This window comes from Ursus americanus, chromosome 33 (genome assembly GCF_024610735.1).
Source record: "Ursus americanus isolate L20-20 chromosome 33, mUrsAme1.1.p, whole genome shotgun sequence".
In the NCBI taxonomy this organism is placed as follows: Eukaryota; Metazoa; Chordata; class Mammalia; order Carnivora; family Ursidae; genus Ursus; species Ursus americanus.
In genome coordinates this window covers 4,317,849-4,343,046 of record NC_142159.1, presented here as the reverse complement: position 1 = coordinate 4,343,046, position 25,198 = coordinate 4,317,849, and the positions used below count along the sequence as shown (strand labels likewise).

At 36.3% G+C, this 25,198-nt stretch overlaps 1 protein-coding gene and 1 non-coding gene across 9 annotated transcripts in view; one reads left to right on the top strand and one right to left on the bottom strand.

The window, feature by feature from the left end:
• Positions 1-25,198, top strand: part of ZMYM4 (zinc finger MYM-type containing 4) — a 134,720-nt gene that overhangs the window by 40,606 nt on the left and 68,916 nt on the right. For 4 of the 8 annotated variants that reach the window (XM_045782573.2, XM_087858499.1, XM_045782574.2 and 1 more), the window contains one exon: positions 17,643-17,688. The exons of 1 other annotated variant lie outside the window; for it this stretch is intronic. In XM_045782573.2, the coding sequence (XP_045638529.1) occupies positions 17,643-17,688 (46 nt within the window). Of the gene's footprint in view, positions 1-10,145; positions 14,437-17,642; positions 17,689-19,449; positions 19,609-25,198 lie in introns of those variants that run through there. 3 more of the 8 variants (XM_045782570.2, XM_045782571.2, XM_045782577.2) reach the window with 3 other exon arrangements.
• On the bottom strand, positions 22,863-22,984 carry LOC123782495 (small nucleolar RNA SNORA1). Its single transcript, XR_006776989.1, has one exon. It is a non-coding gene; the product is annotated as a small nucleolar RNA SNORA1 (small nucleolar RNA).

The window sequence follows — 25,198 nt, the reverse complement described above, 5'->3', positions numbered from 1 at the left end:
TTCCAGTATGTATATGTGTGTGTATATTTAATGTATTCAAACACACACCCACATCTTTATCCATTCATCTGTCAGTGGATGTTAGGTTGCTTCCATGTCTTGGCTGTTGTAAATAATGCTGCAGTGAACGTAGGCATGCATATATTTCTTTGGAGTTGTGTTCTCATTTTCTTTGGGTAAATATCCAGAGGTAGAATTGCTTAATTATATGGTATTTCTACTTTGAGTTTTTTGAGGAACCTCCATACTTTAATTTTAATTCCAGTGTAGTTAATGTACAATGTTGTATTCAATTCAGGTATATATTGTAGTGACTCAGCAATTCCATATATTACTTAGTGTTTATCAAGATTAAATGTACGCTTGGGGCGCCTGGGTGGCACAGCGGCTAAGCGCCTGCCTTCGGCTCAGGGCGTGATCCCGGCATTCTGGGATCGAGCCCCACGTCAGGCTCCTCCGCTGGGAGCCTGCTTCTTCCTCTCCCACTCCCCCTGCTTGTGTTCCCTCTCTCGCTGGCTGTCTCTATCTCTGTCAAATAAATAAATAAAATCTTTAAAAAAAAAAAAAGATTAAATGTACGCTTAATCCCATTCACCTGTTTCACCCATCCCCCACCCACTTTCCTTCTGGTAACCATCTGTTCTCTAGTTAAGTCTGGTTTTTGGTTTCTCTCTCTTTTTTCCCCTTTTTTTCATTTGTTTTGTTTCTTAAATTCACGTATCCGTGAAATCGTATGGTGTTTGTCTTTCTCTTACTAGCTTATTTTGCTTAGCATTATACTCTCTAGATCCATTTATGTTGTTGCAAATGGCAAGATTTCATTCTTTTTTTTTTTGGCTGAATAATATTCCAGTGTGTGTGTGTGTATATATACCACATCTTCTTTATCCATTCATCTATTGATGGATGCTTAGGTTGCCTCCATAATTTGGCTATTGTAAATAATGCTGCAATAAACATAGAGGTGTATATATTCTTTTGAATTTGTATTTTTGTAAGAGCCTCCATACTTCTTTTCATAATGGCTGTATCAATTTGCATTTTTTTCCTCCAGTTTACATTTCTGCTGACAGTGTACAGTGTACAGTCATTTTTTCTGTGTCCTTGCCAACACTTATTATTTTCTGTATGTTGGTAATAACAAATCTGACAGATAGGAGGTGATATATTGTGGTTTTGATTTGCATTTCCTTGATGATTGTTGTTGTTGACCATGTTTTTATGTGCCTGTTGGCCATCTGTATGTGTTCTTTCAAAAAATGTCTATTCATGTCTTCTGCCTATTTTTAAATTTTTTCTTTTTTCATATTAGGTTGTGTAAGACCTATATATATTTTAGATATTAGCCCTTTATCAGATGTATGATTTGCAGATTCCTTCTCCCATTCGGTGGGCTGCCTTTTCATTTTGTTGATGGTTTCCTTTGCTTTGCAAAAGCTTTTTAGTTGGATGTATATCCATTTATTTTAGCTTTTGTTGCCCCTGCCTGAGGAAACTGATCCAAAAAAATATTGCTAAGACTGATGTCAAAGAGATTACTATTTTTCTTCTAGTAGTTTCATGGTTTCAGGTCTTACATTCAAGTCTTTAATGCATTTTGAATATGGTATAAGAATAGTGATCCAGTTTAATTCTTTTACATGTAGTTATCCACTTTCCCAACACCATTTATTGGTAAGTGTGAATCTTTAATAATACATTTCTTTTTTCTTTTTTAAGATTTGTTTATTTTAGAGAGAGAGAGCACAAGAGCATGAGCGGGAGAGAAGGGCAAAGAGAGAGGGAGAAGCAGACTCTCTGCTGACCAGGGAGCCTGAATCGGGGCTCGATTCCATGACCCTGGGTCATGACTTGATCTGAAGGCAGATGCTTAACTGACTGAGCCACCTAGGCTCTTTGCCCCCTTTTTTTTTTAAAGGTATATTATTTATTTACTTTTAATTTCAAGTTTTTTTAAGTAAGCTCTACACCCAACATGGGGCTTGAACTCACAACCCTGAGATCAGGAGTCACGTGCTCTACTGACTGAGGGAGCCAGGCACTCCTAATAATACTTTTTTTTTTTTTTTTTTTTTTTTTAAGAAAGGTAGGGAGTGGCAGAGGGAGAGGGAGAGAGAGAGAATCCTAAGCAGGTTCCACACCCAGCATGGTGTCTGACGTGGGGCTTGATTTCATAACCCCGAGATCATAAACTGAGCTGAAATCAAGAGTTGGACACTTAACTGACTGAACCACCCAGGTGTCCCACTTAATAAAACATTTCTTTCTTTTTTTTTTTTTTTTAAATCTTAAAGGTTTTATTTATTTATTTGAGAGAGCGAGAGGGAGAGAACGCACAAGCAGGGGGAGCAGCAGGCAGAGGGAGAGGGAGAAGCAGGCTTTCCACTAAACAGGGAGCCCAATGTGGGACTCGATCCCAGGACCCTGGGATCATGACCTGAGGTGAAGGCAGATGCTTAACCGGCTAAGCCATCCAGGTGCCCTAATAAAACATTTCCAATGGCTGAGTTCAGTATATTTCTGAACTTGTAATTAATTCAGTTGGTTCATTTTAAAGAATTATGAATTTGTAAAATCCAGCTTACCTCAACTGCTTTTATTTAGAAGTTTGGTTTTTATTCTGCACAGCATTTAAGAAACACTAAACCGGAGTGCCTGGGTGGCTCAGTCGGTTAAGCATCTGCCTTCGGTGCAGGTCATGATTCCAGGGTCCTGGGTTTGAGCCCTGCATCAGGGGCTCTGCTTTTCCCTCTCCCTCTGGCTGCCGCTCCCCCGCTTGTACTCCCTCTGTCAAATAAATAAATAAGATCTTAAAAAAAAAAAGGTAACATTACTAATAAAGCATGCTGACAGGACATGAGATATGAGTCAGAAATGCTAGGTATACCTACTGTAAGTTGATAATCTTGTTTTGATGGAGACGTCAAGCCTATTTAATTTTTAGTTCATGTCAAAGTAATTTCAGTGGGAATAATTACTTTAATTAACTACATAAATTTTGCAATGAATAAAAATGTTAAAAGTAGATGGATATGATTCCTTTCTAAATTTTTATTTATTTATCTTAAAAAGATTTATTTTTTTAGAGAGAGAGCTCGAGCATGAGCACATTCAAGTTGGGGAAGGAGCAGCAGGAGAGAATCTTCAAGCAGACTCCCCCCTGAGTGGGGAGCCCAATGCAGGGCTTGATCCCGAGACTCATGAGATCATGACCTGAGCCAAAGCCAAGAGTCAGACCCTTAACCGACTGAGCAACTTAGGTGCCCCTGATATGATTCCATTTTAAAGGAAGAGTTGTTAATGTCTTAAAAAATCAGTTAGTTAGGAAATGCCGTTATGGAGAGAGAATGAGATCTACTTTTATTGTATTATCAAGTTTTCATTCTCCATTACACCAATTTGAGTTCTTAGTTTATGCCTCACTTGAGGTGAATTGTGAGCATCAGGTTTCAAAGTTTGGAGAGAACTTTTAGGATTTTGTAGACCAATATCATTAATTATATGGGTTGAAGAATTTACACCCCCAAGGAGTTAAGTTTCTTGCTTAAGGTCTGTTAGTAAATTAGTAGCAGATCAGTGACTAGAATGGGAAAATACTGATGTTTACAGTCTTTTTTGAGACCTGTCACATATTTGACAGCACATATTTTCCACATCTAACTACTTTTTTATTTGTTTAGTCGGTCCTCACTTTGCCTGAAGTTCTGTTGCCGCAGTTTTGTTAAATACTACCAATCCCCTAACAAATCTCAGATGTCATTTACCATGGTACGTGAACTCTCAGTTATCATGTAGTGTATAAACTATGCTAGCTCTTCAGTTCACAAGTCAGTAGGTAATTAATAGATGTCCATTATGATCAATGACTAGTCATGTTACTTCTCTCAAAGCCTGTTGGGGATTGGTCACTGTGTGTCTGTTATTCAGTTCTTGCATAGACAGCAAAGGATGTAGTTGTGTTGCTTCCTTGTCTTCTAAATTTTTGTGGCATTTTATGTAACTGGGTAATCAAAGGGGAGAGTTGACCAACAAAGATCGAAGTATGGCTAAGAAATGAAAAGTGATACCACTAGATTTGAAAATTTGGATGTCAGATTATTTGAAAACAATGACAGGTAAGTGAAGATAGGATAAGAGCTAGGCCTGTATGAAGGTATAGTATGAACTATATTGAAAAAGTTGGAAGAATATAAAAAACAAGGTAAAACCGCTTTAACATCATCAAGTTTAAATTGTAATAGGAACTCAGTTTGGCTCACATTCATTAGTGTTCAAGTTATTTGCTGCATGAAAGAAAACTAAGTACAAAAAGACCGGAGAACTTTTTATTGCTAGTGAAGAATGGTTTCTTTTCAGAATCAGCATGGATTAAGCTGCTAGAGCAAATCGGAATGATGTGTGAACTTCACACCCAGATTCCAAATATTAATTGAGCAAGTAATTATAATCATCAACAATTTAATGTGGGATAGGTGTGTTTTGGAATGCAAGCCCATCAATAACTTAATGTGATGAAAGATACAGTGGTTGTAAAGGGAACAATATCCATATGAAGCCCAAGGAACTTATAGTAAGGGTGAATTTATCAACATGAATGAGGAAAGTCATTGTGATAGAAAGGATGAAGATGTCCCAGAGGAAGTGACTCCAGCAAAAATTCCACATTAAAGGAATTCTTGGAAATATTTGATAAGACTGAAAGGACAAAGGGTAAAATACGGGAAGCTGAACCAGACTTCAAACAGATGAAGAGAGTTTGCCAAGGCATAGAAAACATGCTTATTCTGTGTCATAAGTTATATGAGGAAAATGAGAAGGCAAGAACTGCCTACTCTTGGTAAGTTTTTTTTCTTTTTGAAGAAATAGAACACTCTGATTTTCAGTGTTTCTTCTGTTTTAAATTATAAAATAGTAAATATTAATCACACAATAGTTACCATTTTCCTATGCATTTATAATTGACAGTTTAAAAGTCTTAAATGTTTTTAAATGTTATGACAGAAATTTTAAAGTTCACAGAACAATTGTGATTTTTTTTTCCCTTTGATTAATGAGATTGCTCAGTTTCAGCTTGCAAGGTCTTTTTCATGGTTCTGCGCTGCAGTTCAAAGTGAGTACTGCCTTTATAAATGTTTTTTCCATAACAGATTTGTTACATTTTCTAACTTGATAAAATGCTTATAAAGATCATTGGTATGAACAAATTTGAAAGTATAAGTAAGGGATGTTTAAATTGGAATAACAGTAGGGAAAGACGAGCATTACCATTTGGGGTTGAAGGAAAGAGATTAGGCATTTAATTTTGAGCGGTCTGTTTCAAGCATAAAAAGCATTTTGAAGTTTCTGCTTAATCTTTTAGACTCTTGTAATTTTTATTTTAAAAATCTTATTTGATAGCAAGTGAGAGAGCATGTGCACGCACAGGGGGAGGGAGAGGGACAAGCAGACTCTGTGCTGAGCGCAGAGCCCGATGCGGGCCAGATCCCAGGATCGTGATCACGACATGATCCAACACCAAGGGTTGGACACTCAACTGACTGAGCCACCGAGGCGCGTCTGTTCTTGTAATTTTTAAAGTTACACTCTTTGCGTGTTCAAGTTTTTATTATAAAAGAAGCTTTAAATTACTTTTATTTTTCTTAAAGATTTTATTTATTTGAGACAGAGAAAGAGAGCGTGCACAAGTTGGGGGGAGGGGCAGAGGGAGAGGGAGAAGGGAGAGACTCGCCTCTGAGCAGGAAGCCCCATGTGAGGCTCCATCTCAGAATCCTGAGATCAGGATGTGTGCTAAAGGCAGTCGCTTAACCAACTGAGCCACCCAGGCTCCCCCTTTAAATTACTTATTAACTAATAAAAATAATTCCTTTATTCAGCAAACGTTTATTAAGCATCTGTTTTATACTAGGCATTGTTGTAAGTGCTAGGCTTACAACAGTATCCAACAGACAGAAATCTCTCTAGACTAGGATATACTTTAACCTGTTTCCTTCTTTGAATGTGGAATCTCTAAGTCTTTATAGAGTCTTGATTTAGGTTGAAGGAAACTAGATATTTTTAATTTTTGTGTAATTGTAAAGGCTTTTGTATAAAAACAGCATTTTTAAAATTGGGTTCTGTTTTAGATAGTCTCCAAAATGAGGTTAAAACTCCACGTTTGTATAATCCCTGTTATTAGCAGATTGATCTACAACAAGAATGGGACATTTCATGATGTAGCTTCAGAAATGTGTATGGGAACTTGATTCCTTATAGCATCCCCAACTTTAGAGTGAATTTTTTATACATGCTATTATGGACAGATCTGCTATAGTAGTGCTATGAAAGAGAGTTGTGAATTCTACCTTGTTCAGAAAGTTGGGTGTAGCGTGAGTTGTGTGAGATATGGCATCATTAACGAGTTGTAACTTTAGTTCAATCATGAAAACTGAATAAGTGTTTACTGATAGGACTGGAAAAGCTGAAGCACTGTGTATAATGGTTCAGAGGCATGAAACTACCTGAAAGACGAGGTAAGCTAGTGGTCATTTGTAATAACTAGAGCATTTGCTTTGGGGATGGGGAGGCAACGGGAATATAAAGGCAGGAAAGGATGAAGCAGTTGAGGAAGGTAGAGCCAGATTTTAGATGTTTGGACTTTTTTCTGGGGATCCTTTTTCAGAACTCTGTGTGTGTATATATATGTGTGTGTATGTTTCCTTAAACTCTCAGAACTGCATTTCTTCATCTATAAAATAGAGGTGTTAACAGTGCTTATTTGATGAGATTTTGGGGAGGCTAAATTGAATTAAGTCATGTAAAGCGCTTGGAAAAAAGTGCCAGGCATGGAGTGAGGTTCCTGCTAAGTGTTAACCACTAACTGTAATGGTTTAGGAACCTCTGCCTCAAGGTCTCCTAAAAAATTCCATAATCAGGCAGTTGATAGAAATAAGAATCACAAATGGTTAATAACTGTTCAGAAAGATTCTTATTTAAAATTTAAAAAATGAAAATGGAAATGATTAAATGGAAAATAACACAATAAAATGCAAATTGAAGCAAAGAGGTAACATTTTTTCCTTACCAAATTGAGGAAGATGAAAAAAACTTCATGCCAAGTCATGGAGAAGTGCTAAAGAAACAGGAATTTCCCCTATTGGTTTCTATATCTATTGGTGGAATGCTTTGGTGGGCAATTTAGTAACATCTATCAAAAATGTATATTCACCTATGTCCCCCCCTTTTTTTCTATGCAAAAAGGTGTTTTTGTTAAAGCACGGGGACAGGACCCGTGGCAGAAAAGAACTTCCTCGCCTATGCCCTTTAACCTTGTGATTCCACTTTTAAGAATTGATTTTTTATATGTATATATTTATATATGTACACACACACACACACACGAACATATATACGTTCACGTATGTAAGCTAGTTTATATGTACAAGTATGACAACTATAAATAATATTGTATTGAAAAAGAGGCTGGAAACAACCTAAATGTCCATCAGTATAATATAATAAAAGATTATGTGGCCACTAAATAGAATGAATTAGATAGATCTCTGGGTTTTTTTTTTTTTTTTTAAGATTTTATGTATGTATGTATTTATTTTTTAAAAGATTTTTATTTATTTATTTGAGAGAGAGCACAAGCAGGAGGAGTGGCAGGCAGAGGGAGAGGGATAAGCAGGCTCCCCAATGAGCAGGGAGCCAGATGTGGGGCTCGATCCCAGGACGCTGGGTCATGACCTGAGCCGAAGGCAAACCCTTAACTGACTGAGTCACCCAGGTGCCCCTAGATAGGTCTGTTTACTGAGAAATTTCCTTGATATATTTAGGTTTAAAAAAAAAGGGGAATTTCTATCTCTGTCTATCCATTTGCTTGTATTTTTGATAATCTGAGAGAAAATGGTATCTCATTTTAATTTTTTCAGGTGAGATTGAGTGTTTCTTGCTTATTTCTGGTCTTCAGTCATTTTTTTATTGGGATGCTATTTTTTTTTTCCATAGAGGCATTTTATTTGCAGGCCTGTATTATATCCCTAGAAAAAGAGTCCTAGGATCTCCCTCCTTTGTTTTCATCTTGCTTCTTCAAGGTCCATGATGCCAGCTGAGGTTGTCAGTACAGTGAAACCAAACTGGTGGGATGGGAGTAGATTATTCTGCGAATTTTCTAGGTCTTTGAGTTGTCCTTCAAATCTGGAGTTGATCACTCCACACTTTTTTAACCTGCCCATGAGGTTCACAACAATTTTCGCAGCTCTGTGATCATCAATGATTTCAAATGTGCCAGTGTTAACTATGCTTCATCATCACAGTTAGAAACCGGAGATTGACTTTGGAGTATGACCTAATAAGAACCTGGTGTTTGCCTCTTTTTTCAGGATTGGTTTTGGTTGTTGTTGTTTTGTTTTGTTTTTTTAAGAGAAAGAGCGTGCATATGTGCCCAAGTGGGGGGCTGGGGTATGGGGTGGGTGGAGGAAGAGAATCTTAAGGAGGCCCCTTGCCCACAGAGGGCTCTGTCTCACGACCCTGAGATCATGACCTGAGCCGAAATCAAGGGTCGGACACTTAACATTTAATCTACTGAGCCACCCAGGTGCCCCTCTTTTCAGCATTGTTAATTCACTTGAGAGCATCTGTCAGGACATTCATGCACAACATTATGGCGGCATGGAAAGATGGTGGAAAGAGCTGGGTTGCTATTCTTTAGTGGATTCTAAGGCTGCTTTATAAGTAGAATATTGACATTGTGATGTTATTAATTCATACTTTTACCCCAGATTGTCTTTAAGGTTTTCCAGTTTTTATTTTAAATGTGATCAAGTTCATTAAACTTTCTCATGAGAACTTGTTTCTGTTTCTAGTTATAAGACTTTCCTATCTTCCAATATTTCTGTTTTTTCAATTTGTTTTTAATCTATTTGGAATTTTTTTGGTGTAAAGTGTGAGGTGGTGATCCATATTTTCTCATCTTAAATGATTACTGGTCATATTCTAATTCTTAAGTATACTTTGGAGTTTGTGTTTTCTATTCTGTTCCATTAATCTGTTTAGTAATTGTCATGCCCATACCACATTCTTGAATTATTGTACCTTTATTATAAGGTAGGGCATATTTTTCTCCTTGTTAATATTATAATTCAGTACTTCCTCTGATACTCTTTTTACCTTTTTTTCCCAGTTGTCCTTGATAATTGTTTTATCTAGTTACTTCTGTCTCACCCTGCCTTCCCTCTTATGTGAGGAAATTATATTCTTCATAGTATTGGTTTTTTTCTTTTGTAAAAATGGTATATCGCCTGTTTATTGTCTGAAAAATTTTGTAAGTTTTTAGATAATTATATATATATATATATATTTTTTTTTTTTAAGATTTTATTTATTTATATGACAGAGAGACAGCCAGCGAGAGAGGGAACACAGCAGGGGAGAGGGAGAGGAAGAAGCAGGCTCCCAGCCCAGGAGCCCAATGTGGGACTCGATCCCGGAACGCCAGGATCACGCCCTGAGCCGAAGGCAGATGCTTAACGACTGCGCTACCCAGGCGCCCCATAGATAATTTTATATATTTCTTATTTTTATATTCAGAATATTTTGTATGTAGTTGTTATTGTAAATTGGGTCTTTTTTCCTCCCATTATAGTTTAACTAGTTATTGCTGTTACACAGGAATGCTATTGATATCTTTGATTTGTTCAGTTTGTAAAGAGTTACTCTGTTGAGAGGCACCTGGGTGGCCCAGTCAGTTAGGTGGCCAACTCTTGGTTTTGGCTCAGGTCATGATCTCAGGATACTGGCATCAAGCCCCAGATGGGGCCCTGCGCTCAGTGGGAAGTCTGCTTGTGAATTCTCTGTCTCCCTCTGCACTCCCCCCACTTGTGTGCGCTCATACTTTCTCTCTCTCTCAAATAAATAAATAAATAAATCTTTTTAAAAGTTACTCTATTGAGGGGCGCCTGGGTGGCACAGCGGTTAAGCGTCTGCCTTCGGCTCAGGGCGTGATCCCGGCGTTCTGGGATCGAGCCCCACATCAGGCTCTTCCGCTATGAGCCTGCTTCTTCCTCTCCCACTCCCCCTGCTGGTGTTCCCTCTCTCGCTGGCTGTCTCTATCTCTGTCGAATAAATAAATAAAATCTTAAAAAAAAAAAAAAAGTTACTCTATTGAATTGTATTCTAATTCCTAAAACTTCTTCAGTCTACTACCTTGTACTTTTCAAGTAGACAAACGTATTAGCTGTAAATAACTTTGTTCTCTTTTTGCTGTTTTACACTTCACATTTCTTTTTTCATGCTGCACTGACTAGTACTTTCAGAACAAGGTGTAATAGTGGTAATATTAACACTTTAATGGTAATTAAATGGTAAATACTCGATCTTGCCTCCCAACTTCAATTGACTATTAATGGACATCTGAATTTTGAGTTGAGAACAATTGATATTTAATGGAAAGATTGCTGTGACGCACTAGTGGCAGGAGATGTTTAGAAGAAGGAGAGTGTTAGGAACCAAGTATTTACTGTCTTTAATCTTTCTTTATTAAATTTAGCTGATGATTTGAGAGAAATATTCTTTAGCATGTTAAATAGTTACATTCTGTTTTATTTATTTGTTAAATTATCAAGTGGAAAAGTCCGTGTTTATACAATAGGTATGAAAACCACAGATGGTCAAATGGCAAGATTATTATTTTTTTTAAAGATTTATTTATTTACTTGAGCATAGAAGGGGCAGAGGGAGAGAGAGAGAGAGAGAATCCTAAGCAGCCTCCTTCCCCAGTGCAAAGCCTGTCGTAGACTCGATCTCATGACTCCAAGATCATGACCTGAGCTGAAATCAAGAGTCAGATGCTGGGGCACCTGGGTGGCTCAGTCGTTGAGCATCTGCCTTTGGCTCAGGGCATGATCCCAGAGTCCTGGGATCGAGCCCCGCATCAGGCTCCTCCTCTGGGAGCCTGCTTCTTCCTCTCCCACTCCCCCTGCTTGTGTTCCCTCTCTCACTGGCTGTCTCTCTCTCTCCCTCTGTCAAATAAATAAAATCTTAAAAAAAAAAAAAAAAGAGATGCTTAACTGACTGAGCCACCCAGGCACCCCAAATGGCAAGATTATTTAAAGAAAACCTAAAAAATGTTATTTTGGAGTATATTTCTAAATTAAAAAATGACCTTGTGTTAAAGTTTGTAGAAACATACAAACCTTTGATGCTAATGTTAATCACTGAAAAAAGAGATTTGTATTTCCCACATTTATTTGATCACAGAAGTCTTCATATTGTAATGTATCTTGCAGGTTTTACATAACATATTGAGAAATGCAAAATTATGGCATTTGGTTAATATAAAAGATAGAGCTAATGCATTACAATAATGCAGTACAATATGTTAGGGCCTGTTGGTATCCCAGGATGAAAAAAGATTTATCTAGAAAGTGATACTGACATATACATAAGTTGAATGTGCCTCAAGTGACTGTAAATGAAATGAAATCTAAGTGGTACAGAGAAGGGGTCATGAGTTCTAAATGGGTATCAGGCAAGGCCTCCTTGAAGAGCTACACTTTGAAGAAGCAGTGGGATTTTATTAGGTAGACGTTATTACCAGTAGGTAGAAAATAATAAGAGAATTTTATGATTAGAACTTTGGGTAGGAGTGAGAAATTACTTTTATTCCATAGCCAGAGGAATTGTTTCCTGACATCGTTTCCAGTGTTTTTTCCTAGGGTAAAGACCATTATCTAAACATTACTAATACTTAGGGTGAACAAACTGAGAACTGAGACAGTTTTGAGAGTGAAGGGAACACATTAATAATTAAATGGATATGATAGGCATTAACAGAGGTGCCTTTGGCTAAGTGTAATAATACATGGTCACCCCGTCTATGAAGAATGTCCTGTGGTGTTTGGCCCCTGAGTTGGCATTAGCTTTATCTTACAGTCTGGCCTGCTTTACTCACAGAATTCTAATGCACCTAGCCTTTCTGTTTCTTGAATTTTCCATTCTTGCTCCTGCTAAGAGCCTTTATGTTTGCTGTTCTTTTCTTTAATCTTCTCTTCCACCTTTTCACCTGTTTTAATTCTTAGTCATCCTTCAGATCTTAAATTAAGGAACAGTTCCTGACTTCTTGTATAGGTTGGCTCATCCTCGTAGAGATTTATCTGAAACACTAAGATGTTTTAGAAAGAGAAATGAAGGTTCTTACTATTGATCAGTTGAAGGGAATGGGGAAAACCCCCTAATTTTGAGAGTTCTTGTTTTACTTCTAGAGTGTTGGGGCTGCTACTAAAATGAAAAAGGAACCAGTCGTGAAAAGATTGTTTTAGGAAAGAAGAAAATGAAGCACATTTGACAGTTTTCAGTCTCTCCTTATTTATTTGACTGAGAACAAGAACGCACAAGCAGGGGGAGCAGCAGGCAGAGGGAGAGGGAGAAGCAGGCTCCCTGCTGAGCAAGGAGCTAGATGTGATGCGATGCCATGCGAGGCTCCATCCCAGGACCCTGGGATCATGACCTGAGCGGAAGGCAGATGGTTAACCAGCTGAGCCATCCAGGCTCCCCAATAAATAGAATCTTTAAAAAAATTTATTGATCTAGGATCCAATACATTTCTAATTGTAATTTTTTTTTCAGGTGGGTGTGGGTGATAATGCTTACCAGTTAACACTATATTTGGATTTTTTTTTCCCTCCTTCTAGGGTTAGGGAACTTGAGTATTTTGTTTTATAACTAAAAATGTACTTTATCTCCAGTGCTTAATTTTTGGAATACAGGGGGCTGAGTCATTTGCCTGAAACTTTCCTTTTATTTTAAACAGTGGATACATTTTTACAAATGAAATGTTGTAGTGAACGCTGATTTTTAAAGCAAGGGAAGATATCTTTTAGTAGTGTGATAATAATAGGTTGCATTTATTGTGTATTTACAGTTTGCTAAGCACCATGCTTAGTACTTTCATTTAATCATCCTGACAATCCTGGGAAGTAGGTATCATTATTTTGATATGTTACGGATGAGGAAATTTAAGGCTAAAAGTTGCATAGCTGGTAAGTGGCCAGATTTGGATTCAGACTCAGGTGATCTGAGATTGGAGCCTAGGCTCTTAACTAATGTGCTGTCATACTTCTTAAAGTTATAACATTTATTTTATAAGTTTATGTATGTAATAGTTACATGTTTTGAAGTTAATGGGTGGAACTCATGAGACTATTTTGACAAAAATGAACTGGTATTTCTTGTCTTAAATCAGTATCTGCCTTGTTTATTTAAAAAATTTTTACTTTTGGTTTCATAGTATTGAGAAAATCCCTGCATATGCACAATAGTTATTACAGACTCTTAAAAATTAAATTGGGTTGGCTTTTAAATTCAGTTAAATCTTTATGAAACTTGAAGGATGCCTAATAGGACATTAATTTCATCGCTGAATTTGTAACTGCTTATACTAATTTCTCATTTGTAAATGTACAGGTTGGACAAGAAGCACTCAAACACATTTAGTAAAACCATTATATTATTACCAAACTAAGTGTTACTTATAAATTTTTGTCACCCAGTTGGTAAGATTATAGGCCAAACAGGTGTTCTGGAGTCTTACCCTGTCATTTAATTGAGAGCATTGTTAGTGTTGCCTGCTTGCACATTGCTGAGCAGCCACACAATTCAATAGTTTTTAATATTTTCATAGTTGTGCAACCACAGTCAGTTTTAGAACATTTTCATCACCTGAGAAAGAAGTCCTGTACCCAGATCTACTACAAAGCTTTAATAAAAAAGTATGGTACTGGCACAGAGATAGACACATAGATCAGTGGAGCAGAACAGAGAGCCCAGAAATAAGCCCATGCTTATGTGGTCAATTAATCTACGACAAAGGAGGCAAGAAGGGATAAAACAGTCTCTTCAATAAGTGGTAGGAAAACTGGACAGCAACATACAAAAAATGCAACTGGACCACTTTCTTACATCATACACAAAAAATAATTTCAAAATGCATTAAATGTGAGACTTGAAACCATAAAACTCCTAGAAGATAATATAAACAGTAATCTCTTTGACTTTGACCTTAGCAGCATTTTTCTAGACGTGTCTCTTCAGGCAAGGGAAATAAAAGCAAAAATAAAATACACCAAAATAAAAAGCTTTTGCACAGTGAAGGAAACCAACAAAATGAAAAGGCAACCTAGTGAATGGGAGAAGATATTTGTAAATGATAAACCTGATGAAAGGGTTAATATCTCGAATATGTAATGAACTTACACAACAGCATGAAAAAGAACCAGATAATTCGATTAAAAACAGAGGACCTGAACATACATTTTTCCAAAGAAGACATCCAAATGCCTAACCAGACCCATGAAAAGATGTGCAACATCGGTAGTCATCAGGGAGATAGAAGTCAAGATCACAAGGAGATACCACCTCACATCTGTCAGAATGGTTGAAGAACACAAGAAGCGAGCTTTGGTGAGGATATGGAGAAAAAGGACCCCTTGTGCATTGTTGGGAATGTAAATTGGTATAGCCACGGGAAAGCATCTGCATAGAGGTTCCTCAAAAAATTAAAAATAGAAATACCATGTGATCCAGTAATTCCACTACCGGGTCTTTACCCAGAGAAAATGAAAACACTAATTTGAGAAGATAATATGCACCCTTGTTTATTGCGCCATTATTTATAGTAGCCAAGATATGGAGCAACCTTAATGTCCATCGCTAGATGAGTGGATAAAGAAAATGTGGTATATATACACAGTGGAATATTACTCAGCCATAGAAAAGAATGAGATCTTGCTGTTTGTGACAACATGGATGGCCCTAGATAGTATTATGCTAAGTGAAATAAGTCAGAGAAAAACAACAACAGAATGATTTCACTTGTCTGTGGAATCTCATAAAACAAAGGAAGAAGCAAAAAGGAGAACCAGACCCATAACTACAGAGAACTGATGGTTGTCAGAGGGAGTGGTGTTGGGCAAAAAGCAGTCAAGGGGAGTGGGAGGTACAGGCTTCCAGTAATGAATAAGTCATGGGGATGAAAGGTACAGCATAGGGACTATAGTCAATGGTATTTTAATAGTGTCATACTAGTGACATGTGGTAGCAACACTTCTGGTGAGCATAGCATAATGTATAACATATATCACTATATTGTGCTCCTGAAACTATTTAATATAACATTGTGTGTCAACTATACTTTAATTAAAAAAAAAAAAAAGAAAAGCATTCCTATTCATTATCAGTCCTCCTGTCTTTCCCTTCAGCTTTAGGCAGGCACATAATCCATTTTGTCCCTATGGTTTTGAAATGTTTACCAGTCTCAAAAAAAGGGGGGGGGGACTTGGTGGATGATATTGTATATTGTAAACAAACTTGTTACTTGTTTGGCATCGGTGGCAATATTTTTAGTCTTTGTTTTTGTTTTCTGTTTGGGAAGGAGGGAAGGAAAGGTAAGAAAACAAAGGTTTTGTTTTGAGCTGTAGAGAAGAACATTGAATTGTAGAATTTTTGCCAAACAAGTGTCTTTTGGTGTCTTCTCATGTTCTTCCCATCTAGGTTTTTTCATTTCTTCTGAGTCGTAATCAGTTGCTACTGTTTCTTGTGTCCAGTATAGTTTTAATTTTAATGTATTTCATTTCCATTTTGTTAAATATTTTTCATAATAACATTTGCGTGGTCTAAGTTTTTTTTTTCCTTTTTGAACGTGAAGATCATTGATCTTTTGTGTTCCATCTTGCAGAGAAGTGTGTTATCAGCCTGATTCTTCTTTCTTACAGAACACAGGAGACTAAATCACAATATTATATTATCCCTTAGGTTTCATAATCAGCTCACAAAATGAAATGGTTCATAATCCAAATTACGTTAGGAAATCCCTGTATAAGTTACCCATAAAGTATAGACATGTCACCATGGATAATGACACTACTATGTTTTATCTTATATCATTGAGCAAAATTGTGGTTTCTTTGGTTGTGCATGCAAAGTGTACAGGGGCAGTATTGTACAAAATGTATCTTACCTTTAAACACTTGGATCTCCCTGGTGCAGACAAATACTTTCATTTTTTGGCTTGCCGCGTCACATGTCCCATTTCTCTTTTATTCTGGGGCATAACTTGTTGGGTAGGTGGAATGGCCTTTACTGTTTCTTTCTTTTTCATGTTTATGTAGTTGAGTTCAGTTATGTTAAATGTATTTTATGAATCACCTACACTATAATTCTTTTTACTCCTCTGCTGTTTTCTTTTGGAATTCTGAAATTTCACTAGAATGTATCTTTTTTCCATTTCCTCTTTGGTATTTGGTAGGCCCGTTCAGTCTCAAATATTTGTATTTTTTTGTTCAGGAAAATTTTCTATTATTTCACCTTTCCATTATTCTCGCCTTCGGGGATGCCTTTGAGATTGCTCTTAGACCTATTGCTTCAGTCTTTCCATGCCATCATATAGGCTGTCTTTTCTAGCTCTTTGACTTTGTTTTTGTTTTTGAAACAGAACTTTATCACTAGGCTTTCCAATAAAATTTTAATTTTTGCAGGCATTTTCCTTTTTCTAAGTATTCCCTCGTCTCCTTTTCATGGTTGTTTTTAGGTTTTTTGCATCTTAGAAGTTTCCTTTCTGTAAATTAATTGTTTCCTTCTAGACTGGTTTTTCTGTTTATTCACCTTGAGCCTTCTTCACATAATTTCAGAAACCTGGGATCATTGGTTGTCTCTTCACATTTATACATATCAGATACTATTGATTACTATAGCCAGCTGTTGTGTTTCCTCTGTAGTTACAGTTTTTTTCTGAAAAGTTTCTCCCTTGAATGGGGAGACGCACTCTGGGTTTTAGTGAACAAGGTTTATCAAGAAACAGCCTTCTTTGGGTTCTTGCCTCATGGATGAGTAGTAGGAAGAACAAGAGGCTGGAATGCTCACGCTTGTCAAAATGAGGAGATCTTTACAGACTAAAGTGGATCATGCGAGTGTCTTTAGCTTCTGGGCAGAGTTGCCTTTGCTGTTGTTCCCCCCTCACCCCAGTCTCTGTTAGTTTGTTTTATATATATATATAATTTCTATACACCCACCATAGGGCTCAAACTCACAACCCAGAGATCCGGAGTTGCACACTCCACCCCTGGGTGAGCCCCGCCCCTTCCGTCTCTGTTTTAAAGATTCAAAATTACCTCAGACTTGGCTCTGCTGCTGTCTTAGCCCTAATATACTGAAATAGGAACCATCCCTGTAACATGGCTGATGTCATTTGAAGAGCAGCAGATTGCTGGCTAAAAGCAAAACCTATTTGATGCTGATTGTTCTGTTTAATTTCGATTAGAACTTTTATATAGTTACCAGTACATGTTAGTAAGTTCTCCAAAAGTGTGGCTGTCTTTATTATTATTATAAGTGTACACGACCGTATGTATCTTGTGACTTAAAAGTGATTTAAAAATAAGTTTTTTATTTAGGGTGTGTATCTGTTTTTGGTTTGGGGGTTTTCAGGTGAGGATTTCTTTCATTAGTTCTAAATTATATTTTGCTCTATTTGGCAGTGTTTTGTTCATGTCGTGAATTTGTATACTTTGGGTTGAACATTATAGCTTTTGGGAGAGTAAGGAGGGATGCCAGGAAGTATGATAGAATGTGACAATAATGTTATTTTTCTCTTTCCTTTTTTGCTTTTTCAGTTTGAGCAGAAAACTGGTGCAGTTTTTGATGAAATTGTAGAGAACTGTAAGTACCACTTTAGAAAAAAACCAGTTATGTCTTTAGATAGATAATAATTGAATCTAGTTATAGCATTTATCTGTAACAGTGTTTAGTTAGGGCCTATTAATGTGATGGTACAATTTGATTTAGTTTAGATCTCATCTGTTAGTATCTTCAGCAAGTTAATCTTAATTGTAAGAGTTTTACTTTAAGTAAATATTTTATTTTCACAGTTACTAATGTTGAAATATAGCCACATTTGTGTATGTATGAATCATGCAGAAGCTTATACTTACTATTCAGTAAAGGTTTCTACTTTGTTTACAGGGTCTCTTAATTTTCTGTTTATGTTCTTTCTGTGTTACATGATTCTCTTAAAAAAAACCAACTTTGTTTCTTAGGATTATAAAAGTAATACATTCAATTTTACAAAACAAAAATGAAAAAAGCAGAAAATGAAAGCCTTTGTCTTTATTATTCTGTAAAAATAATCAGTTTAAAAGTTTAATATATATCTTTCCAGACTTTTTTTCTGTGAATATATATAGATCTGTGTATGATGGATGGGGATTTTTGTATGTCTGTAGGGATCATTGGGTACTGTTCTTGGCTTTTTTCATTCAACTGCCTAAGCGTCTTTCTATGTCAATGGATTTTGACCTATTCCATCCTTTCTGATGGCTACTTGGTAATTTATTGTATGGCTGTATTATAAATTAACCAACCTACTCTTTTATATATGTGTATATTATTTCCAGTTCTTCATTATTAGAAACAACATTGAATATGTATTGCTATACACATTTTTGTCTACTTGTTGAAATAGACAAAGGGAGTATATCCTTTTCTGTAGAATAAATTCTAAGAATAGAACTGATGAATCGTCGAAGGATGTTTATATTCTTATGAAGGATAAATTTTTTTATCTCTAGAGTTACTGAGTCAAGGAGAATACTCATTTCTTTCTTTTTTTTTTTTTTTTTGTTTTCTTTTTTAAGGTAACTTCCATTAGTAGGAATTATGAGTACCTTCTTTCTGTTTGGAATTAGTTTGTTAATATTTTTGAGAGATAACAATTTTTTTAGACTGCATAGTGAGAGGTAACTAGCTTTCCTGATCTTTAGTGGTCTTGGAATAATCTGAAAGTTCATTCATTCATGTCTAGTCTGGGCTTGGAGGGCACAAAAACTGGGACTGCCAGCTTGAGCGCCTGTACATGCCCTCCCTGTTGCCTTGCCTACTCATAGCATGGCAGCCTCAGGGTAGTCAGACTTTTTGGTGGTGGCTCAGGCTCCAAACAAGAGTAATTCAGTGAATAAGGCAGAAGCTGCATCTTTTCTGACCTACCTTCAAAAGTAACACAGTATCACTTTTACCACATTCTTTTGGCTATGTGGGAGTCAGTCACAAGCCTGCTCAGATTGAGGAGAAAAGGATATTCAGACCTCACGTCTTGATAGAAGGGTCGAAGTCACATTGTAGAAAGCTGTGTAGGTGGGAGATGCTGTTGCAGCCATATTTGGAAAATACAGTCTGCCTTCACAGCATATAATTCTGTCATAGGATATTTTATTATATATATCAGAAGATGGCTTTAAAAAAATTCATCCTTTAGGTGTGTGTTTGGATCTTCATAACATTAACTACTTCCTGTAACACAGAAACAGATTGATGAATCTGATCATATATTATTTTTTACAAATAACGTTTTATCTTTTCTTTTGACTTAGTCTTTCCTTTTTTTTTTTAATGCTTCTTTTAAAAAATATTTATTTTATTTGAGAGAGAGAGCACGAAAGAGAGCACAAGTGGAAGGGAGGGGCAGAGGGAGAGGAAGAAGCAGATGCCCCACTGAGCAGGGAGCCTGATGGGGTGCTCCATCCCAGGACCCTGGGATCTTGACCTGAGCCGAACGCAGGATGCTTAATCGACTGAGCCACCCAGGTGCTCTAGTCTTTCCTTTCCATATTATCGTCCCTATCCCCCAACTCCACCTACACCTTTGTAGGTAGTCTTCCATGTTTTTCTCCAGTGCTTCTAAAATCATTAAATGCATAAATGTATACAGATATATATATGTAAGGGTTTTGAAGATTTTTTATTTTTTGTTCAACAGGTGGGATCATTATATACATAGATTTTTCTACCTAGCTTCTCTCATTCAGAAGTACTTCATGATATCCTTCTGCCGCAACTGGGATAGCTCCAACTCTTACAGTATAATATCCCATAGTTTTGATGTACAAGTTATCTTTTGCCCTGTTAGGCATTGATATTATTTTCGTTTTTTTATCATGAGAAACAATGATGCATTAAAAATCCCTTAAGAATGTCCTTATATGGATTTAAAAAAAAAAAAAAGAATGTCCTTATATATTAGTAGTTTTACTTGTATACATAGATTACAAGGAGTGGGTATTGTTCAGTAAAGGGTATGTGTAATTTTAATAGATGTTGCTAGCCTGCTTTTTAAAACTTGAATGCCTTACATTTCCATCAGAAATGTATAAGAACACCCCCTCATCCCATTAACGTATATTGTAGCTCTTTTTTAGGTTTGGCAATCTGATGGATATGGAATAGCATAGTGTTAACTTTATTCTGCGTTTTCTTAAGTCTTATTGAATTTGAATTTAAGCAGTTTTTAATAAGTTCAGCATTTGGCCTGTCTCCTCTGTATTGTCTAATTATAAATATTTGTGAAATAAATACCCTTTGCCCATTTCTTAAAGTTTTTTCAGGACAGTTTGTAGGCTTTTTCAATTTTAGTTTTTTTTTTTTTTTTTAAAGATTTTATTTATTCGACAGAGATAGAGACAGCCAGCAAGAGAGGGAACACAAGCAGGAGGAGTGGGAGAGGAAGAAGCAGGCTCATAGCAGAGGAGCCTGATGTGGGGCTCGATCCCATAATGTCAGGATCACGCCCTGAGCCGAAGGCAGACGCTTAACCACTGTGCCACCCAGGCGCCCCTCAATTTTAGTTTTTAAAATATTCTTTTTTTTTTTTTTTTTAAGATTTTATTTGTCAGAGAGAGAGAGAAAAACAGGGGGAGCAGCAGGCAGAGGGAGAAGTGAACTCTTTGCTGAGCAAGGAGCCTGATGTGGGACTTGATCCCCAGGGCCCCAGGATCGTGACCTGAGCCAAAGGCAGATGCCCAAACGACTGAGCCACCCAGGCAGCCCTAAGTTTTATTTTTTTAAAAGATTTTATGTATGTATTTAGAGAGAGCACACACACGTGCACACGCAAGCAGGGGGAGGGGCAAAGGGAGAGGGAGTGAGGGATTCTCAAGCAGACTCCACCCTGAGCATGGAGCCCCGACATGCGTCATGACCTGAGCTGAAATCAAGTCAGACACTTAACTGACTGAGCCACCCAGGTGCTTCAGGCTTTTTTAATACTGTAATAGGAGTTGTTAAGGTGAGTAATGGTAGGCATGGAAAAGGATCAATCTGAAAGAAGATTCGGGTATACATTTAAAAAGATAGAAAGTTTAACTTTTAGAATACGTGACCTAAAGTTCTTTTAATAATGGAGTAGCGGTTTTTTATTTCCTTTGTTTTGTTTCCTTTTGTGTCATCTTTTCTTAAACAAATGTTGTGGGTTTCTAAAAGATTTTAATGAACTAATTAATTAATTAAGAGAAAGAGCCTGCAAAAGAGAGAAAGAACACAAGCAGGGGGTAGGGAGTAGAAAGAGAAGCAGACTCCCCCTGCCCCCAGCAGGGAGTCGGATGCAGGACTTGATCCCAGGACCCTGGGATCATGATTTGAGCCAAAGGCAGCCTCTCAGCGGACTGAGCCACCCAGGTGCCCCTAAAGAGATGTTTTTAATATAAAAGAAAAATGTGATCTTTTTACCCACAGTTTTTAGTTTTAGTTAAAAAAGTTTTCCTTACCCTTTGAATATATGCTATCCTAGTTTCTTGGAGTATTTAGAAAATATTTTTATAAAATATTAAATACAGAAATGTTTATAACATGTGATCTGTATTAAAAATAAAAACCCCTCGGGGCGCCTGGGTGGCACAGCGGTTAAGCGTCTGCCTTCGGCTCAGGGCGTGATCCTGGCGTTCTGGGATCGAGCCCACATCAGGCTCCTCCGCTATGAGCCTGTTTCTTCCTCTCCCACTCCCCCTGCTTGTGTTCCCTCTCTCGCTGGCTGTCTCTCTCTCTGTCGAATAAATAAATAAAATCTTAAAAAAAATAAAAAATAAAAAAAATAAAAACCCTTGGCTTCACCACCCAGCTTTTGAAAAATGTGCATTATCATGCCTTTCATGCCAATCCCTTAGTCCCATTTTATTTTTTCCAAATAGCTGTTATCCTGGATTTTGCTTATTCCCTTGCTTTTCTTTATACTTTTTACCACCTCTGCATTATTAATCAAGATATTCTTTAGTTTTCCTTGTTTATGGACTATGTATTGTTTTTGAATTATACTGTATATGTTACCACTTTCTTTTTATTATATATTCCTGAGACTTGACTGTACTGTTGCATGTTGCTCTCATTCATCACTGATGTGTATTTATTCATTAAATACATTACAGTTTTTATTTATTTTTAAAAAGTTGTGGTAAAAAAACACATAAAATTTACCATCTTATTTTCTTTAAAGATTTATTTATTTATTTATTTATTTATTTAGGGGGAGAGAGAGGGAACCTGTGTGTGAGTGGCCGGGAGGGGCAGAGGGAGAGTGAGAGACAGAACTCAAGCAGGCTCCCTGCTGAGCACAGAGCTGGAGGTGGGGCTCAGTCCCAGGACCCTGAGATCATGACCTGAGCCGAAACCGAAAGTCATCAAGAGTCAGCCACTCAACCGAGTGAGCCACCCCGGCGCCCCCCATCTTAGTTATTTTTAAGTGTATAATTCAGTATTTTAAGACTGAGCCACCCAGGCACCTTTAAAATAGCCCTTTCGAAAAGAACTTTTGTTCAAACCACACTTGTAAATGTCAGTCAGTCTAGTTCTTTCAGTTGGGCTTCTTTGATCTCCACTCACATATGAACATACTTCAAAGATTCCCCAACCTGTAATATTTGGGATGTAGTTTCTTTATTTTAGGGCCCTGGAAGTCAAATTTTACGATGTACATTGATTGCTATTTTAGGCAAGTGGTCTAAAATTATTATTCTTTGTTTCTGATATTGAAAGGTCTTGTTACTTCCACTCTACTCCATGAGTGTAGCAGAAAATGTTACAGGGCTCATTGTTACCACTGCAGTATATTTGCTGTGATGGAAGCATAACCTGTGTCTCAGTGTAGTCATAGGTTATACTGTTGCTATTGCAACAACTCAACTGTACATTCACAGCAGGTATGTAAAGGAGTTAATGTGTTTGTTTCCAATAAAACTGTGGACACAGAATTTTGAATCTCATATAATTTTCCATGTGTCAGGAGATGTTTTTCTTTTGGTGGTTTTTTTTTTTTTTTTTTTAACCATTTAAAAATGTGAGAAGCATTCTTAGCTCATAGGTTGTACAAAAATACTTCCCCCAAAAACAGGTGGCTTCTGGATTTGGCATGCAGACATAGTTTATTTACCCTTGCTCTGGAGTATATATCGGAAGGTGATTGCTCAGGCCTAGGCTGTGTATATTGTGTATATTCTCAGCTTTATCAGAAATGCAAAATTTATTTTCTTAAGTAGTTCATCGGTTTACACTTATACCATTGTGGTTAGTTTTTTTCACTGTGCATCTGGCCAACACGTGATATTATCAGACTTTTAAATTTTGTTAATATGGTAGGTATAACATGGAATTAATATTTTTAAAAAATTTTCATTTCCTTGATTAATAATTTGGTTGAATTTTTTTGTGTTTATTAACCATTTCTGATTCCTCTTTGGCAAAATGCCTGTTTAATTAAATCTGTTGCCCATTTGCTATTCGGTCGTTGGTCTTTTCTTAACTGAATCGTAGAAGCTCTCTAAATATCCTTGAGAAAAATTCATCACTTACAGTTATTGCAAATAACTTCTGATTCATGACTTGTCTTTTTAAAGTTTTTGCATAGCAGAAGATAATTTTAATGCAGTTGAATCATAGTAAATGTATGAGTCTTTATGTTTGCTTTTAAAAAAGTTTTCTTTAGGAAAATCTTACCTAGGCTGAGATCAGAAAGACCTTGTATATTATTTCTTGAAATGTTCATTGTTTTTATCTTTCACATGTAGCTCTTGAATTATCTTAGATTTAATTGTTTATATAGGAGGGTTAGAGATCTTATTTTGTTTTTTTCATAATGCTAACAAATTGTCTCACACCATTTATCAAGTAGTATTTTCCTTTTCCTGGTCATCTGCCAACCTAATCTATAGTGTATCCCGGCTTTTTCCCACATTTTCAGTTAGGCTATTTGTTTATTTTTGGGCCAGTACCATGTTGTTCTAAATTAAGTTGATGTATAATAAGTCTTGATAATCTAATAATTCCCATCCCAGAAAATTGTCCTTTAGGAATATTTTGGCTATTCTTGCCAGTGTTCATTTTAGAAATATTTTGCCAAGTTCTTAACAAAATATTGTTTTACGATATTTAACAAATATTAACAAATTAAAATAACAAAACAAAATAAAAAATATATTTTATTAACAAATAAAATAGATATTTTTGTTTTTTTAAAGATTTTTAATTTATTTATCCAACAGAGATAGAGACAGCCAGCAAGAGAGGGAACACAAGCAGGGGGAGTGGGAGAGGAAGAAGCAGGCTCATAGCAGAGGAGCCCGATGTGGGGCTCGATCCCACAACGCCGGGATCACGCCCTGAACTGAAGGCAGACGTTTAACCGCTGTGCCACCCAGGCGCCCCCATAAAATAGATATTTTAACAAATATCTTTAACAAAACAAAATAAAATAACAAAATAAAATAACAACAAAATCTTGTTGGGAATTGATTGGAATTTTCCTGAGTCTATAAATCAACAGAGAATTTGTATGTATGTAATACTGAATCTTCTGTCTGTGAACTTGGTATGTCTTTACATGTATTTAAATCTTTAATGCTTTCAGTAACATTTTTTCATCTATAAAGAATTATCTTGTAAGCTTTTTATGTTTTAGCATGTAAGTCTTAATTTGAAATATATTTTTGGATGTAGAATAAGATTAGGGTTAACTTTTTTTTTCAGATGAGTAGCTTATGCTACCGCATATTAAATTTCATCTTTTCATCTAAATAGTTGATGTTTTTGTCACTGAACTGAATTGGCACTGAGATACATTTAACTTCTAGAAATATATGTGGGAATCTTCTTTTGGAAATTGTTTAAAATTCTGTTAATATTTATATATTTACAAAATTACATATTGCTAAATATTAATATTTATTTCTATATCAGTGGCTTTGGTTTTATTTTTATGTATTATTATAAGAAATATTTTTTTTATTACTGTATTATTACTATATATGTATTGGCTTTTGGGTATAGACATTAGACATTTATCTGCTAATGTTAAGCCATTGCCTTAATTTTATCTTTCGTTTATTTTATTTTATTTATTTATTTTTTAAAGTAA